The sequence below is a fragment of the Phragmites australis genome, chromosome 8, assembly GCF_958298935.1.
Source record: "Phragmites australis chromosome 8, lpPhrAust1.1, whole genome shotgun sequence".
NCBI classification, from domain to species: domain Eukaryota; kingdom Viridiplantae; phylum Streptophyta; class Magnoliopsida; order Poales; family Poaceae; genus Phragmites; species Phragmites australis.
The window spans coordinates 5,278,376-5,297,666 of record NC_084928.1 but is presented as its reverse complement, the minus strand read 5'-3'; the positions used below and the strand labels follow the sequence as shown (position 1 = coordinate 5,297,666).

At 42.8% G+C, this 19,291-nt stretch overlaps 3 protein-coding genes across 4 annotated transcripts; 1 reads left to right on the top strand and 2 right to left on the bottom strand.

Moving 5' to 3' along the window:
• Nucleotides 1–1,850: 1,850 nt before the first annotated feature.
• On the bottom strand, nt 1,851–3,257 carry LOC133927556 (uncharacterized). The gene is made up of 2 exons (XM_062374021.1): nt 2,838–3,257; nt 1,851–2,707 (listed from the first exon to the last, which is right to left on the bottom strand). Exons 1-2 carry the CDS (start codon nt 3,255–3,257, stop codon nt 2,606–2,608), a joined length of 522 nt encoding a protein of 173 aa, XP_062230005.1. The 3' UTR covers nt 1,851–2,605.
• Nucleotides 3,258–9,748: 6,491 nt separating this feature from the next.
• Nucleotides 9,749–14,042, top strand: LOC133926409 (ubiquitin-conjugating enzyme E2 34-like). The gene is made up of 9 exons (XM_062372343.1): nt 9,749–10,127; nt 10,225–10,279; nt 11,794–11,832; nt 11,947–12,010; nt 12,151–12,212; nt 12,299–12,338; nt 12,813–12,840; nt 13,082–13,173; nt 13,541–14,042. The coding sequence occupies exons 1-9, from the start codon at nt 10,071–10,073 to the stop codon at nt 13,821–13,823; spliced, it is 720 nt and encodes a 239-aa protein (XP_062228327.1). The 5' UTR covers nt 9,749–10,070; the 3' UTR covers nt 13,824–14,042.
• Nucleotides 14,043–15,806: 1,764 nt separating this feature from the next.
• On the bottom strand, nt 15,807–18,779 carry LOC133926408 (uncharacterized). 2 transcript variants are annotated; one of them, XM_062372341.1, is made up of 7 exons: nt 18,371–18,779; nt 17,739–18,254; nt 17,386–17,483; nt 17,217–17,241; nt 16,997–17,117; nt 16,779–16,913; nt 15,807–16,310 (listed from the first exon to the last, which is right to left on the bottom strand). In XM_062372341.1, exons 2-7 carry the CDS (start codon nt 18,208–18,210, stop codon nt 16,100–16,102), a joined length of 1,062 nt encoding a protein of 353 aa, XP_062228325.1. In that variant the 5' UTR covers nt 18,211–18,254; nt 18,371–18,779; the 3' UTR covers nt 15,807–16,099. The 2 variants fall into 2 exon arrangements, with proteins under 2 accessions (XP_062228325.1, XP_062228326.1); XM_062372342.1 differs by lacking the exon at nt 18,371–18,779 and having other exon boundaries at nt 17,739–18,364.
• Between the last annotated feature and the right edge of the window lie 512 nt (nt 18,780–19,291).

Sequence of the window (19,291 nt, the reverse complement as noted above, 5' to 3'; positions counted from 1 at the left end):
TGCATTCATGATGCATAGGGGCGGCCTGCCCCGGCAGACCCTTTGTCTCCGCCCCTGCATATGTATTTACATTTTTATTTCAGGACGATTGATTATATATATTAAGATGGTTTCAGTTTTATTATTTACTATTGATTCTTCATTTCATACTATAGTCATTGCATGACATCTTTTTATATTTCGTTTAGCAATATAAAAAGTCCATTGTAACTTTGTTTTGTGAGTTACAAAACATACTAAAAATTTCACTCTATACTACTGTACAAGTAATCATATTTTCACCGTATATCACTGTTTACGACGGATTACTTTGCACCAACTTTTAACTGCTTCAGTAATATCTGAAAGGGAAGATGACTTCTCTGTCTCGGTCATTAATCGTTATCTACCAGTTTTTTGTCAGGTTAAAAATTTGTTACATGTTGGACTCTCTTGTGCAACATCCAAGTACATGGCTTCTCTATCGGGGAGCAGTATGCGTCATCCGTATCCGCGAGCGAGCCGCTGAGGTCCGAGCGCTGGAGGCAGAGGAGGCGCTTGATGAGGCCCTCGGCGAGCAGCGTGTCCACGGCCTCCTTGCGGCCATAGTAACCGACGCGGAGCGCGAACTCGAGTGCGAGCGCGCGGACGCGGGCTCGGTTGCGCAGAGCAGCGCAACGAGACGCGGGAGCTCGCCACGCATGGAGCTCGTCCACGAGAGGGCTGCGGATGGCGGCGACGAGCCCGTTGAGCGCGCGTAGTGGCGCAGTCGAGTCAGACGCGGACGCCACCAGCGGGGTCCATCAGAACCAGCCCCCACGAACACGTCCCTGTTGAAGCGGACCAGCGCCAGCACCGCGGCCGCGCAGCCATCGCCCACGGCTGGGTCCCTGAGCTTCGCCTCCACTGCGGCGAACGCGCCGTGCTGCAGCAGCGCGCGATGGAGCCGCGGGTCGAACCGGCCGACGGACAGTAGCCGCACCTCGAGCTCCGCGAGGAGCGCGCGGGCGGCGTCCGCCCCGCCATCGGAGCGCCGCAGCGCGGCCACGAGGCGTGCGATGGTCTCGCCGTCGGTCCATGCCTGGATCTCGCCGGCGACGGCACCGGTCACGTGCGCGATCTCCTTCTATGCGGCGTGCCGGCGGCAGCGCGTGCGCAAGGAGCCAATAACCCTGCCTCCCTCATCCCCGCACAAGTCAACGGAGCACGAGAGGGCTCTAAGCCGGTAGAGGAGACGATGCAGGGCGGAAAGATTGGGGTCGCCGCGGGCGCCGTCGCCGCTGCCGCCCTCGCACCGTGCCTCGTCGCCGCTGCCGTCCTCACCGCGGCTCGCGTCGCCCCTGCTGTCCACGCCGCCGCCCATCTCGATGGGATCTGCGGTGGAACGGCTTGGGCTTCTGTTTTTGACTGAGGGCAGTAGGGTCATTTTCAAACTGACTGACATGTTAAACGGTGTTGCAAAGATAAATCACGGTAATAATATAGAGTAAATTTTTTTATTACCAGTAGTATATATTGAAAACGAATTTTATCGATGAAAAATTGTGAATTGATGTGATTATCGATGACATATAATCAATTTATTCTTTTATTCCTAAACATTTTTTATGACGTGCCCCATGAGGATAGGAAACAAAGTGGCTTTTTGTGTCGGCAGTGAACAATTGAACGTGAACAGGACGCCAGGGTCATACTTGGCCCGCCACGTGGGTTACAGTGGCGGATCCGGTATTTTTTTAGTTATTTAAATTTTTAAGGTCATAAATTTGGTAAAAGAGTATAAGATTTGACAAAAGACAAATTAAATTCGGTAATTCGGTATAATATCGTAAATTCAACAATAAATCCTAAATTTGTAAAACCGTAATATAAATAGTTCAAACATAACATAAGGTCTTACATAAGTGGAAGATATAATCATAACATCCCAAAAGTCAAATTCAAATTGCACACCTTAAATGATTACTATAATACAGGCAATCAAATGATAAACCGATTGGTGATAGAGCTGCATGACTGCAAGAAGGTAGAGATATTTGGTGCAAAATAAAACAAGATAAATCCAACCACATAAGCATAATGAGAGAGCCATCGACAGATCAAGGAACAAAGCTTCAAGTTAAGACATGGAAGTTTTCGGATGTTCAGATTTAAAAGGTGAAAATGTATAGGTATCATACTATTTCACAAATTCTCCTACAGAATCCCCATGTCCCACTTTGAGTTCAGGAGCTAAAGGTTTAACAGTCATCACAGCCAAAAAATCTAGAGTAGACAACTAAACATTCATAAATACTATCTAGTGAATGAGCCGTGAAGTGGCACATACATTCACAGTTGCTGGCATTTCTCCAGTAACAATCAAAAGCAAGCCAGTAAGCACAAGTTGTAAACAACCGTGCAACCTAATATTCAACAGTCTTTGCTCTACTTAGGGTTGGAATTTATGGTATTAGTGCACACCAAGCCGTACCGATTTCAACAAGTATCAACACAATCATAGAGTGCATACTTAAGTAGACACAAATAATGATACAGGATTACACAAAGCTTCCTACCAAAGCATGCCCAAATCACTGAAACCATCACAAAAACAACAGTATCGCACCACAAGAGCGGAAGCATCTTATACCTGGATTTCTCTCAGCTTCTCAACACGCTTCCTGACCTTGAGCTCGAGGCTCTCGAGCACGTCCATATGTCGCGACGCCAATCCCTGCAACGTGTTCTAAACAAGCGCAACAACATTGAATCAGCATTGGTTTATCATAAGATCCCCAAAAGCAACCACGAACCCCCACCAAAACACGACCAAATCACCAAAACAGAACAGCTAACTGCCACAAGAGAAATCTCACCTTGATCGACGCCACGAGGTTGGCCTTGTCCTCCACGCTGAGCTCTGCATCAGAACCACCGCAACCAATCAGATACCACACCCCAGCACCAGCAGCAGCACCAACGGAGGAATGGAGATCGAGGGCGAAGCAACTGTGCTGGAGCACGAAGATGTGGGCGACGCAGCCGTAGATGGGGTCGCGGAGTCGTGCCTGCGCCTCGTAGGAGATGGTGACGGCGACGGGCGGCCTTGGGGACGAGAGGGGTCGCCCGTAGCCCCGTAAACCGGCGGCAGCGGCGTGAGGAACCGAGGCGTCGGGGCGAGGAGTCGAGTCGTGGCGTGACTGCGTGAGGAGTCGAGTCGACGTGAGAAGACCGAAACGGTCCAGTACTCGAGTGGGCTCCCTATGGGTCCGCCCCCGGTGCGTCATCACCGGCATCGTGCGTGCTCTACAGATCCAAGACGACCTTGCCAAATTCATTTTTTTTCATAGCCTATACACGTAGGAATACAAGTATGTACCCAATGTGTAGTTATGGGTCACTACTTAATTTATTTTTTCTTTAATTTAATTAGGTGGAGTAAATATTTAGTTTATTTTTTATCTATCTAACATTAAAAAAAACTATTTTTATAGGGGTGATAACTCATCTACAGAGACACTTAACTACTCGCATCTTGTCAAAGACTTGTGAAAATAGATGATTTTCATAGGCGTAAAAGAGATCGAACGTGAAAACTGATTATCACAGGCAGCGCTTGCGATAATCAATCCCCGAATCGATATTTTTTTAACAAAAAAGCAAAAAATTTAGCACGACCAAGCAACTCTCAGCCGCGACATCGCAAGCCATAAGTCACGCGATTTTTTACGTAAAAATACATGCACGTGCTGTTCTTAGCACTCAAACCCGAAAGCTCTTAGCTCGCACGAACCCTCTTACTATCACACAATAAAACTACTAGTGATATTGATAACATATGCAATCTTTTTTATATCTTATATCTAAAACTTCAAACGATTATTTAAACATCTAAATAACTTTAAAAAAATTAACTACAAAGTTGTAGATCTCATCAATGACTATAATTTTCATATAAAATTTATCATCATCCAACCTCATATGAAAAAATTATGAATTTTTAAAGTAAGATATCATTCATTATTAAAGACGGTTCATATAATGAACCATCCTCCTGTGATAATCACCACATTTTCGGATACGGTACATATGCAGAATCACTTTTAAAAATAACCTTTAAACTAAATGGCTCACATAAGAAATCGCATGTGATAATTATCTTATTTTTAGAGATAGTTCACATAAGAAAATCGTATGTTTCACAAACAACTCAAAAACACATGAGCCCTGATAACTGTTCCAACTGTTTTTCATATAAACCGTATATGAAAAGATATGTTGATATTTTAAAAAATAGTTTTTTTATAGTGCAATGACCAAAAAGTATAGAACTTGCATCCTTACCTACAACAAAGCTCAACGACTCGAGCTCTATACTCGGTCGCGCATCCTCTACACATTTAACAATTGGTAGCGCGTTCATCGGTTGGTTGCATAGCAATGTTTGTAGCACGTTCGTATGTAGCAATTGCTTTCGTATGCATACCTTAGTTTCTAAAGTAGCTTGGTATAGCAACAGCAGTCGATGAAGAACCCTTTCCTCATGCGCTGAAGGATATTGTTCTCGATGAGTTCTCGGTCAACAATGGCCACAACGTTGTAGATCTACCCGATTCATGTTGGAGCCCATTCCTTCACATCACGAGGTGGGTTCGTGTTCTTCCTCATCTTATTTTGTAGTTCTGAATCTGAAACATAAGGAGAATCGCATGTCTGAGTCGGCATCAATTTGCGCTTAGACTCGATGAACCACGTGAAATCTCAAACTTTTTTTTTAAAGAACCGACATGAGCACCACACCAAAACATCTTATTAGTATCGTTTCAAAATCATCATCTACAAGAGGTAGTTCACTCGATCGTGCCTAATATTCATAAAGTCATGTGATATTCACTCGTATGCGACAATAAAGGCTCGAACTCAAAACCTTACAGTCTGTGCGTACAAATGATCCTTCTAACCATCTCAGCTATCATCCGTCCGTGAGTATAATAGCAAAATAAATTCTTTTGATATCTTCTGATCGAACATTTGATTAGTTATTTGGATATCTAAATGATCTCAAATAAAAAAGTGATTAACTACGAAGTTATAGATCTCGTTAAGAGCTACAATTTTCATATAAAATTTTTTCCTATCCGACTTCGTGCGAAAAAGTTATGAATTTTTTAATGTGAGCTATCATCGACCACTGCTGCAACTTTATTATAATTATTTGGACATTTAAATGACCTCAAATTAAAAAGTTTTCAACTATAAAGTTGTAGATCTCATCAAGAACTATAATTTTCATATAAATTTTTTCTACATCCGACTTCGTGTGAAAAAGTTATGAATTTTTTAAGATGAGCTATGACAGTAACAATCATCAGTGGCGGTTCGTGACTAAAATCGGCATTGATACTGATTATCAGTGCTGGTTCGTGGCTAGAACTGGCACTGATGTATCAGTACCGGTTCGACTGTATCAATACCGGTTCTTATCTACTCGGCTGTTGTTCACACGTAGGAGTTTAAGAACCGGCACTGATACGTCTTTAGTGTCGATTACTGTTGAATCCGCATTGATGTGGCGCTTACATATGTGCTATTCTGTAGTAGTGGAGAGATACCCGTTGTATCTATATCTATACTCTTATAAAATACACGAGTTATACTAGATCCGATCAATCTCTATCGTTCAACCGAGTTAATCAAATTATCACAGTACAAAGATGAACCCTATTTCTCCTTAAAAATATATTTAATATCTCATTATTTATCTTTTATACCTAGACATTCAATATTTACATTTCATACATTTAAAAGATACATTTAATACTTTATTATTTGTTTTTCACACTTCTTCGGATTGCTATATATAGAATTGATTTCACATGTGTAAAGTATATATACAGTTGCTAGTTAAATAGAAAGAGAAGTCCAACAGGTCGAGTACAAATCGTTACAATTTTGAAGATGATCCTAGAAACTGCTATGGTTTTGTGGGTTAGTGAGAAGCAAAAGCCTACTCTCACAAAATTAAGCGCTTAATGGCGTGCTCTGCAAAAGCCTTGGTAGAGGTTTTATTTTTAATTATAGATTTTAAAAAGCTGGATTATAAAAAGCTAAGAGCGGTTTAACATTTTGGATTTTGGGTGGGTTGTATGTTTATTTTGATTGTGTAATGTCCATAATATCTATAGTTATTCTGAATGCATATTTATGTTTATTTAATATTTTCTTTTATTATTTTTCATTTTTGATCTTAATTATACGATAATTGAGCTGCATGGTGTGTATGTATTTGTAATTATAATATTTTGAACTTGTAGCAAGGTGAGAAATACAAATTTTCGTAATAAAAACCATCTAAAGTAGCAAAAGATTAATCTACCCTCTTATATCTTCTTATATACAACATGAATTATCAATCTATCGTCTCATGAAAAACAAAGCATTAGTAATATTATCACTAAAGATATTCATTTGATTAGAAATTGACTAACTAACAAATACAGAGACATGTGCAGCCACTTGGTAGGTGATAAAATCATCAAATGGATCATGTGTTCCCCACCATCGCTAGTCTTTTGTGTAATTCTTATAGAATTTTTGGACAAATCTTGGACCGCTATAAAAAATCATGAATAAAAAGAAGAAAACAAACTTTTGTGCACAAAAGACAACATCACATTAACTACTCTATCTTGTCATAAATACTTAAGTTTTCATCAAGATTCGATCAGACTTTTAAAACTTTGACCACCATACACATAAATTTGTCTTAAAAAATATTTTTATAATATTATATTTTTATTAGATATTATAATTATATTCTAATATAAAATAGTGGTCAAAGTTACCACAGTAAAGATAAAATATTTTTATATATTTTTTATCGAAGGGAGCATCTTTCTTCTTCAACCTCCCGACCACACACAGGAGCCATGCGCCACACGGCCGAGCTCGCCTATGCTCATTGTGACGTCGCTTAGCGTCGTTCCACCTCGCTCTCTAAGCCCTCTCTGCTCCTCCTCCGTGCAACGTGACGCCATTCCTCCGATAGTCAAGAAACAGCTCCAAACCAGCGCCTCAACATGTTTGTTCTCTCTCTTCCTCATTTTCTTTCTCAATTGAGCTCCACATTGAAGGGAATCGAGGACGTCCTAAGAGAGGGGATTAGGACACTTAAAACTATTGGTTCCAAAACTTTCACAAGATAAATATATATCAATTTCTATCTAAATTTGCTCTAGACTTATCTAGTGTGTCTATTCTACCGCTTAAGAAATTGTAAGGTAAATTACAAGTAAGTAAATGCGGAAACGTAAATGAGGTGGAAAGACAAACTCGGCACAATGGATTTTGTTATCCCGTGATATTAGTGGCACACAAGCCACCCCTAGACCATGTTGGAGCTACACAAAGGATATGCTCTCGGTCGCCAAGTCTCTTCCGGTCACGGCTCTTGAGATACCAAGTCACCAAGATAAGACCTCAAGCACGATGATCTACCAAGCCATCAATGCGAGGTCTCACCACTAACCTCTCTTTCGGTCACTTGTACGCCATTTTCACTTCGAAGCTTTAGTCACAAAGACAAGGGCCTTCGCGTCCCCGCACAATCCTCTTGTCGCCGCTCCTCATCAAGTCGGAGGGTCAACAAATTATCAGCGAGTCACAAAAACTCCAAGGTGCCAGCGTGTCTCTTGGTACACGTTTAGATCACTCTTTGATCGACACTCTAGGTTGCAGCACCTAACAACTCTTCTCTCTAGACATATAAACACTAATCACTCACCAATGGTGTGCTTAATTGCCTTAATTAAACACTTTATGCTCTTGGATGGCCTGGGTGTCTTCTTAGGTGTATATGAACTTCTCTAGACTACAATAGCTTCAAATGAATGGGTGGAGGGGTATTTATAGCCTCAACCCCGCGGACTAGACGTTATCCCAACAACTCACATATTCTGTGAACACCGGATGATCCGGCGTTAACAGAGGTACAACCACCGGACCATCTGGTATGTACATTCTCAGAAACTAGCCATTGAAACTCCACTCTAAGTTCTTCTGAACACCGGATTGTCCGGTGTAATATCCATCTCATCACCGGATCATCTGGTGTCTTATCATCTATTTTCTCCGAAAATACCAAATTTCTATTAAATAGTCTGGTGAAGCCTCCGGTGTGCACTGCCTTCATCACCGGACCTTCCGGTGTGTAGAACTTCTTCTTTTCTGTGTTTTTCACACCTTCTGTTAAATGCTCCGGTGAAACCTCTAGTGTGCACTTCTTCATCACCGGACTATCTAGTGAGTAGATTTTCGATCTTATGTGGTTGGATTCTTCTCTGCAAGAATTAGTCTGGTGTATATCTCTTCTGATGGGCGGACCTTCCGGTGAGTGCAATCCACTCTGACTCCTTCTGACAGAATTGCTCCAGCGTGTACACTCTTTATCATCGTATCATCCGGTGAGGCAAACTGCCTTTGTATATAATGCTCCAGTGAGTGCAATTCTTCCAACGTCAGGCCTTCCGGTGAGAACAATTTCTCTGAAACTTTTTCCAATTCAATCAAATTTTATCCCGGCTGTGGTGACTTCTTGATGTATTGCATCCATGAGACCTACTAACATATATTCTTGACAAATATGTTAATTATATTAACTATACTATCATTAATCACCAGAATCACAATCTTAACATAATAACCATTTTCGCTACACCACACAGAGCTCTTCCCTCCATCTACAAACTGCCCCTTGCTCAGATCCACTACCTAGAGCATCACAGTGAGTGTCTCTGTCCATTCCCGACATCCACTCTGTCTTCCTCCCCGTGGAAACCGAGTTCGGGTGCCGTCTTTTTCCCCACGACCGGCAACCATGTGGGCTCCTTTGCCATCATCGATCTTCCATCCTCGAGTCCTTGTGCGATGACCTGCACCGGTGTGAACTCCCCCACTCCAAAGTGAGGCTCTCCGACCACTTCCCACCTTCCGCGTGCACGGCCGAGCACTGACGCCATTGACACCACTGAGCTTGCTCTGCTCGCTGCACGCCACTACGACCACTTCAAATCAGCTCCCTAAGCTTGGAGCCGGCCTCGACCGCAATCGGGCGGAGAGGGGGCGACGACTTGGAGTGGCGCATAGGCGCTTCAAGGTGCTGCGGCTCGGAGCATACCAAATAGGATAGAAGGACGGGGAGGAAAAATAAGAACAGTTTAGAAATAGTAATGATATTAATGGATAATTATTTTAAGATTATATTGGTACTTTTATTTTTCTTATTATCATAATTTGTAAAAAGTAATGGAAAGTAGTTTGTGAATTGTGGTTGAAAAAGATATTAGAGTTTAAAAATAGATTGTATAATCTACTTATTTGTTTTAGTACGTACCAACTTAAATATCAGATCGCATTGCTAAATTTTGGATTTGTATAAGATCATCTTCAATTATATTCTCTTCATTTTATTTCTTTTTCTGTTTTTATTTATTTTATTTTCTCTTATCTCTAACTGTTTCTTTTGAAGAGAAATCACGAAGGGAAAGGAAAGAGTATCCCGTCCAGAATAATTTTAAAATTTTCTTTATAACAATCGTGAAAAAAATTATTATAGCGTTGAAGAAAAAAAAAACCTTCACTAAGGATTGATGTAAATATCTTTCGCTAACACACGAATAGAAAACGAATATAAAGCGAGTGCCCCACCGACCTGACCTGACCAGCTAAGCCGCGCCCCCACGAATCTCGAAGCAGATCACGCGCCGTTAAAACCCCCCTAAAAAAAATCCCTACCTCGTTAGACCACCCGTTGGGATTGGCTTGCTTTCTCCCCTCGCGGCACCTGGGAACGCGGCCGCCGATCCGCTCCCGATCCCCTCCCCTCCTCTCCTCCTCCTTCCCGCCGCCCGATCCCACCAAATCCGCGCCCAGCCAGCCCCCAACTCGATCCCCGAGGTCGATTGCGCTCCCCCCGCGGGACTGGGCCGGATTGGATTGGATTGGATCCCCGCGCCGAATTCGATCCCCAACCGGGCGGGCTCGTGCTGGCGGGGAGGATTGCGCTAGGGTTTCGGCGGGTGCGGTTGCCGTGCGGGCGTTAGGGTTTTGCCATGGCCGAGAAGGGCTGCTTGAAGCGGCTCCAGAAGGAGTACCACGCGCTCTGCAAGGTGAGCACCTGCTCGGTCCGGTTCACTTCGGTTGGATTGGGTGTGATTGCGTCGGTCTGATATCTGATGGTTGGTATCGTACTTTTTGGGGTTGCAGGAGCCGCCGCCGCAGATCGTGGCTCGCCCGCTGCCCAACGACATATTGGAGTGGCGTAAGTGGCCTCTGCTTACTGCATGCACCAGTAGATTCGTCGCATTTTGAGCTTAATAATGCTTCGAGTGAAGTGCATGGCTGATGCACTTGCCGTTACATTGCGTAATTGAAGCAGTTGAATTTTGGACGGAGGTGCTGAGGAAACATGTATGGTTATGTTACGTAAGCGATCATGTAGTTGAGTTCTTGACGTTTCTAGATCCATGCAATCACCCTGAGCATGTTGCGGTGTGCTCGATCGGGTTATTCTCGTGCCTAATTTTGCTGAGTGTTGCGTAGAAATTTATTGTTTAAACAGTGCATCATAATTCTGTGTGGTCAGTTGAATTGAGTATGACAATCAGTAATTTCTGTTAGAATTATGAATTATTCTGCTGATTTCGTGGAAACCATTGGATAAGCTCAACCTTTTGTTTAGCTCCTTAGAAGGAAAGGTCAGGCAGAGATCGCAGCTCATAGAGGTGCTATGCTACTGCTTTCAATCTATTTACAAAAGCTCCAGAATTTCAAACACCGGCTCCCGCATAACTGATGTTCATTGCTATGGAGTGGCTCCTGATAGTACTACACTTAACAAGAGTCAAATGTTCCTTCTAGTTGGGAGGGTCGATCATTACACATATAGAAAGTTTAGTGCCAGACTTCTGCAAATACAGGGCATTTGTGTGATTGATGATTGATTGTTTCGGCCAAGGCATGGGCATCAAGATGGGCACGTGCCACGCTTGTTGTCCAATATATATTTGATGCATGCTCGGGATATTTTTTCAACAATCATCGCGATAACTGATTTAGCTGCACCATTGCCTCGCATCGTCATCTGAGATGTTGCTTCATTGCATGTGCTGCTTATGGAATAGGGCTCCATATCTCTCATATGTTTATTGATGTTTATATTTTGGCCACAATCAGGGTTGCATTGGCATGACTGTAATGGCTCCTATTTAGTACAATGATAATAACCAGCACTATACATGCTGACGGATGGTGCTGCTAATGTGTATGCATCTACTTGTCTAATAGATATTGTAGGTTATTGGTCAAATTTAAATGAATAATTGAGCACGATTAATTGGTGCCCGAAGCCGGCAACTTGCTTCTTGGACAGCTGATGCTGAAGTATAGTTTTTAGTTAGACATTTTACCTTCTATGCATTAAGGAAAAAATTGTAGTAAAACTATGTAGTTGCTATAATTGTTCATGGAAAGTTTAAACTTTTGTAGTTATGAATTATGACTTATCCGGATTTGATTGATGTGATTTTAATAAGTGATGCACCTATCAGTGGTACAAAATATCCTTGGTCTTGTATTGTTGCCTCATGCATGCCGTAATGACAAAGTTTATTTACTCGTTTGAAGCTTTGTTGTACAGTCCAAACCGTTTGCTGCTTCTGATTGTACATCCTATGCATTATTATCATGTTTATTATTGATGTGATGACTGTTTTTGCCTTCTTTCAAGGTTATATTTGGTACCAACTTTTGTGTTTTTTTCCCTTTGTATGCCAGACTATGTACTTGAAGGAAGTAAAGGCACACCTTTTGAAGGTAAAGTTCATAAATAGTATACGCCATTATCTTTTACATTATCTACTTCATCCAATATTTGTTTCATTACTTAATCTTCAACAACGTTTTAACATTTCATTTTTTCCCCTGAAGGTGGACATTACTATGGGAAACTCAAGTTCCCATCAGATTATCCTTTTAAACCTCCAAGTATCAGGTGCATAACCAAAGGGTTGCTTTTTGATGGCATGCTGTTTCTTATTAGGGTGTAAAGAGGGAAAACCAGATTTTTATAGATATATAATTAATGAAAACATTAAATCTTGGTTTCTTTCTCTAACTTATTTCATTGTTCAGCATGACAACCCCCAGCGGCAGGTTTGCCCCACACAAAAGAATATGCCTGTCAATGAGTGACTGTAAGTATCAAACTTTTTATGGATCTTAGATGCTTTTGTATCATATTAGGTCTGAAATAATCTCTGTTATTGCTATTCTTTTGCAGTTCATCCTGAATCTTGGAATCCAATGTGGTCAGTAGCAAGGTACGCATACTCTGATTACTAGCTCATTACATGAACATAATGTGCTTCTCCTGTAGATAGTCGTAGAGAGTATTTCTTCAATTCTTTTTTTTTCTTTTTTGGGGGTGTGGGCCTGTGGGGGGAGGGGGGAGCTTCAATGTCTGAGCTATCTAAGCCAATCCACATCTTTTCAGTCCTTTAAGTTTGAAAACATGGACTTGTACCCATAGCATGTTTTTTATTTTCAGCTTCTGTACAGTGTACAGACTGCTGTTCAAATCAATGTGTTTTTATGGAGAAAATCGTGTTCTGTTGGTAGTGATTTCAACTTTTTTTGTGATAAGATGGGAGTACTTGCAATCAATCTATGTGTAGTTCGGCTGTTCCAGTGATACAATTGATCTTTCACTATCGAGTTGTGTTATGTTTTTCAGTTTAAAATGCTTGTGTTTTCTTTTCTTTGCTTGTCTGACATGTAAAATTTTTGTGCTGCAGCATTCTCACAGGGCTCCTGTCATTCATGGTAAGTTGTTGCCTGTGCATCCTTATGAGCTAGCCTTACCAAAAGAGAATATCTGGTTCCAGTCATATTTTCTAGCGCGCATATAGAAGTTGGAAGATTAATTGTTGATCAGGGCTAGCAATTTGATTGTACTTGCCCAATGCCACAGCAAGTGATGCTTAGATAATTTGGCATTCTACGTGCATGAACTCCCCTGGTTTAACGTGTTATTTCTCACCGTGGATAATTCTCGTGTTTGCAGATGGATGATGCTCTGACAACCGGAAGCATCAAGACTTCAGATGCCGAAAAGAGACGTTTAGCAAAAGCTTCCCTTGCATACAATTGTGAGAGGTAGATGCATTTCCCTGCAAGTTAACTTATTCTGGATGTTCTTTTTGTAGCACTGAGAATATTGTTAACTGACTACCCTTTCAGAAACGTAACGAGCATAAGGTTCTGTACGCATTGTGTAGGAAATATATTTTTACATGAAAGAAACAACACATTGTGTAGAAACATAATGAGCATAAGTTTTGATCAGGACATTGTTCTTTCCAAATTTCTACATAGAATTGTTAAACTATCACTTCATTTATATATTTTACTTTTAAGGTGGTCACATTCATTTGGTCATGCTAATATGATCTTCATACTTAAAGCCATGCTCTGAACACCATGTTTCCTACTATGTGTGCCTCATAAACTTTTCTCTTCACAGCAAAAACTGCCCGCACTTCAGGAAACTGTTCCCAGAGTATCTTGAGAAGTACAACCAACAGCAACGATTGGACCATTCTGTTGCAGAACCGGAGCCTCGGGAGAGTCCTACCCCGGCTCCATCTCCTGCAGCCCAGCATGCTCCAGTTGTGGACAATAAAGCAAAGCCAGTGGCGGAGGCGCTCCGCCAAAAGAATCAGAAGAAGGCAGTGCCCTTCTGGATGGTGCTGGTTATGTTTTCTGTTTTTGGTGCCGTGATGGCCTTGCCCCTAATGCAACTTTAACAATAAAGACTACGGAAAAGTGTGATACCGGGGGCGTAATTTTGTATAGTTCTATTGGTTTGTGTGACTCATTCTATAGACTACCACCTTGGAGTCATGTGATGAACCTGCGATGTTAAATCTGTAGAACCGTATTCAGTTTCTCACTCTTGACAAGCAGCATCACAAACCTTTTCATTTGTGCTGTAGATTGCTGATAACATACGGTTTTCTTCCTTACCTCGCCTCCGCTGCCACCCCTACATTTCATGTTTAGCTCGCTGATGTTTGTTTGCTTCAGAACACAAATTCCTGGCCCATCAGATGCCATATCGAGCTGTGCTTGTGAGTGGTAAATATGTGATTTATGATGGGTTTTGTCGTGTGCCAACTTTAAAAACCAGTCATTGCCTCCTTCCAAGTGCATTTGTTCTTTCGAATTTTCCGCCCAGATGCTTCGTTTGCTTGCCTGAGCTGTTTTTTTTTTCCTTTCTGAAATCTGCAATTTTTGTATAAACCGACATGAGCCGCTGTCACGGCTCACGACTTTTGGGTGAGCGATTTGTGTCGCTGCCTCGTGCACGCAAATGATATGACCCTGCAACCTCACCTTGTGGCCGACAATGGCCTGGGTCCAAAGCTTCTATAGCTTCTCGCTACTATCTTAAATAAATCGCAACCAACATCATTATTGGGACCAGCAAAGCAGATCGACTAGACCTATCCTAAATCACTAGATTTTTCCAATCAGGATTCGATTAAATGGAATTTATTCATCATCCATTCTCTTCTCTTGTGAGGAAGATCTATTCCTGGCCCATTCGTGATGAGTTGATGATTCAGAAATATCATACGGTAAGGAATCAGCTGATGTCAGAAACAATCCAAACAAATTCTGATATGTACATATGTACATAGTGCACCCATTTGGGAGTGTCAATATGTACATAGTGCACCCTGCAGGGTAAAACGATGAAAACAAATTCTGATCTTTGGCATAGACGCTCAATTAGCTGAGTTCGAGCGAGCCTGCCACCTCAAGCTTAAGCTCCACAGAAACTCGAGTCGAGCTCAATCCGAGCCCAAGATTAGGCCGAACTTGCAGATGGGCTCGAGCTTGGCTCGACTAAGGCTCGAGGGCTTGCGTAGGCTCGTTTACAGAGAGCATCACAGGTGATTGTGGAGGGAAAAGGCGTTGGCGCTTAGTGGGGAGAGAGAACAGCAGCGGCGCCGGCAGGCGATGGCGATCTGGCAGCCGAGGAGATCGATTCCTCTCCATGTTGTTGCTGCGCTTGTGCCTCAGGACGGCATGTAGTCACCAGCTCGGTAGCATGCACACACTGACAACAAAAACAAGCTCAGGCTAGTACAAGAAGCAAAAAGGTGGTCACCCGTTTGGCCCTCGCTGTGCTTGTGCTTGGAAATTGGAGAGACCAAAGCCGTACCTAGCTAGATGCGGTCGAGAGGCAACGGGGGAGGCCCTTGGTGGCACACCGGTGACTTGCAGCTTTGGTGAGGAAACTATAGGGAGAGGAGAGGATGGGAAAATGCATGGAGGCCGAGAGGGCATTGCAGCTTGGGGATGATGTTGTGAGGCCAGATAGGAAAAGCACAGGGTGGGTATTTTTTGGCTCATGCGGGATAGGGACTAAAAAATTGAACCTGCTTAGAGGGTAGAACATGCTGTATTAGCTGAATGCTTGGGTAGCTCACAACCAAGCCTTAACGAGCTACTCTAGCTCGGCTCGTGAGGTTTATCAAACTCGTCTCTAGGCTCAAACTCGGCTCGTTTTTCAGTCAAGCCGAGCTCGAATCGAGTTTTTATCGAATCGAACGAGTAGCTCATGAGTGTTAGAGCTTTTTTTACAACCCTACTCGCTTAGGACATACTAAGGGCCTCTTTAGAGCGTAAGATTTTCAAAATATAGGAACAGAGAAAACACAGGATTGGAATTGCTTCACACTAGCAATCCTACAGTAATCTAGAATGCAGGAAAACTTCTAATAGGAATTTTTCCTATAAGATTCAAATCCTTTGAAATTCCTCCATTTTTCCTTTGTACCGAAGGGGCCTAGACCGGTTTCCTTCCGGGCCTACAAGCAGCCCGTAACACTAAAGCAATGTTCAATGGCCAGTCTCTAACTAAATATATGGAATATCCTAGTTTACTCTGACACATCTTCGTGTGTAGCGTATTGAAAATCAAGCTCTAGGAATCAAGCAATGTTCGCCCGAACATGTTCATCCGAAATCAAGCAACAGGAGCCATTTGCTGATCTCAAATGGGGAATGAACGTCAGCTCTCAGGTACGACCCATGAAAGAAGTTTCTCCTCGACTTCATCCCAGTTGTGGACCTTGGTCACCAGAGGATGCGACTGATCAACTCCAGTTTTGCACCAAGGATACGAGTTATCGTAATCAAAGAGCAGGACCCTCATGCCGTCCTCAGCACACTCTAGAGCATATCTTGGGTTGTCATCTATTAAAACCTGAGCACCGAAAGATCTACAAGGAGAAATTGCCATAGGAAACAAAGTCATATTAACAAGGACAGCTTAGCCACTGCTCGTAAAAGTAATAGTTAGCTGATAACATAAGATATGCAAATTTTAGTTGAGACATGTTGCCTCCAAAATAGTCGAAAACACAAAAGGAAAAACGGACAAGCCCGCCACAGTTTAAACTACTGTTGTACTTTAGTGTATGTTAAGCCACCTACAATGCTGGCACAGTCCCTAACATGATTGGGAAGACTATGTTCCCTCAGTAACAGTAACAGTTAGCTGATAACACAAGATACACAGAAATTAGTCGAGGCATGTCGCCTCCAAAATAGTCTAAAACACAAAAACAAAAACAGACAAACCTGCAACAGTTTAAACCACTGTTGTGCATGTTAAGCCATGTTACTCGTACAATGCTGGTACAGTCTCCTAACATGATTGCGAACACTAGGTTTCCACAGTGTCTTACCTGCAAATCTCTGATTTTGGTCTTGATTGACCTTCCAAAGCGAAATGATTTCCGAAATGGATCTGCTCAAATAAGCCTGGATAATACTTCTCGATCCATTGTAATGTGTGATTTCTAATTGCATCCTGCCGAGATCTTTTAAACGAAGGATATCATTAAGCAAAAATCGTATAAGAAAAGGTAAATTTAAAGTCTCTAAAACCAAAGTAAGCACTTACGTTACTACAGACAAGCTACAGAAAGAAGAAAGATTTTGCAGAGCATCTCGTGCGCCCGGGATAGGATGTATACCATCTTGGAAGTAATGGGTTGTGAAGAACTCGTGGACAAGAAAATTAGCTGCAGCGTTTCAGAGCAGTGCTTGATTTCATAAAGTGAATTTAATGTTTAAACACCACTGTTCCAAATGAAATAAAGATAAGTAGCATCAAGACACACCTCTGTCCCGAGAACAGTTCCATATCTGCATAGAGTTTTGGAAAAAGATGTAAGAACTACCTGGTGGACAAAACATTCAGCTAGAACAACTCAACTAAAATGTGACTGATCAAAGTTAACAAACTGCAGGACTTCCAGATTTTTTAGGGAAACATGACTTCAAATTCACCTTGAAGAACTCATATACATGGTATTCTGATACTGAATGATTCCAAGAATAGCGATCTGCAATGAATTTGTTCAGAGCCGCAAGAAAGCTTCCAAGAACTGCAAACAAGATATACAGTGCAAGTTAAAGAGAAAGGTCAATTATAAGAACTTTAAAATGATGATGCAACTTCCTTGACCAGACGTATGTTTTTGCAATGCTGTTCATTATTCAATTCATAGTTTGGTTCTAGACTAAGGACCATGAATGAAACCAACCACTGAAACAGTCAATGCAATGGACTAGAAACATTAGCCCTGCAGAATTGAGAATTCAGACATGAGCAACTCTGTGCTGTAATCATTTCACATTACCTTCATCCACATCAACAGCAACCACCATCTTAGCCGCCACAGCATGCTCAGGGAACCCCAGGGGCTTCCCTCGCCGGCATGCGCCGTTCCCGTTCAAGGTCTTCGTGCCGGCGTCCTCCAGCGGTAGCACCTCCGGATCACAGAGCAGCTGCCGCTGCGTGGTGAGCACCTGCGCCTTGATCCCCGCCGCCTCCCCGTCCACCCTCCTGAACCCGCCGCCGCCGTCCTGCCATCCCAGGCACCCCTTCAAGCTCAGCGCGCCTACCGGCGCAAACCTCCTCCCGGCCCCCAGATCAAGAAACCCCTTCTTCCCCGGCATCATCCTGCCACTCTCGCCGTACGCACTGGAGTGGCTGAGACTGCACAAGCAGGCGCGATGGGCGGCCGCCGACGGCGGCATGGCGGGGTTCCAACCCCGAGGCGGCAGCCGGAGACGAGCCAACAGCGACCGCACGGCTCCGCGGCTTAGCATGTCGACTCGACACCAGCGATCCCTCCCCGGCCAGCCAAATAAACCTGCACGCCTCCCATTCCGCAAATCAGATTTTGTTACCCACGCAAGAACCGGAAAAAATCGGCAAGATTGCCAGATCAAGAAAAGGGAAATCGCAATTGCCGACGGAATCGCTTGCCTGAACACGCGAGATCAGGATCGGGAAGAATCAAATCGCCCAACGAGCCTGGCGCCTCATCCCTCAGCCATCACACCGTCCCTGTGATCTGGGCGGTTGGTTGTGATCTCGTCTCTAACGAACCATCGAGTCCTAAGGGGTGGTGACCCCACCACACACGCGTCCTCGGGTGGAAACTAATTGGTTTTGGTTCAATTCACCTGCGCCACAATAAAAAAGATCCAGCTGCTTATGATATGAATTAATCGCTCATGTGATCATCTTCATCTCGATACCTCATAAACCTTAAAAATCGGATCTAAAAAGGGTGCTACAACAACTTGAAGGCTAGCATCGTTGTCGACGGATTACTGGTGATGGCTTCGATGCTCGTCTGCCTGCATCGACTACATCTACAACTTGTCTTCTCTGAAGTACAGTATCCTATCGTGACTCTACAACGTTCCGAGAAAATCTAATCGATGGCATCTCCAAATCAAATTCAATGATGATTAATTATGTGTTCATATTATTAAGCTATGCCATCTAAGAAAATTGATCTAATACGACGCATCTCTTTCAAGCGAGATGGCGGGTCAGGGCGAGGGAAAAAGGTTAGGAAAATTCGTGTGAAAATTCTCCTGGCGTACGCTAAACGGAGATGCTGAAGCGGATTTCTTGGTTGCCTCTAGTATTTTCTTTTTCCGTTCTTGCTATTTAATTTTAGGGCTTGTGAGAAAAAGTTATTTTGGCGAATTGGTGTGTGATTTTTTTGTGTATGTGGAGTAACTTATGAATAACATCGTTTGTGGTAAGAGAACAAATATGTTTTTAGCGAATAATAGAATAGATAGTTTTGAAGTCACAACTCATCAAAGATACCTCCTCTCTGGTTAACTTATGATATATCCGATTGAATGCATAAGATATATATGTTCCTCT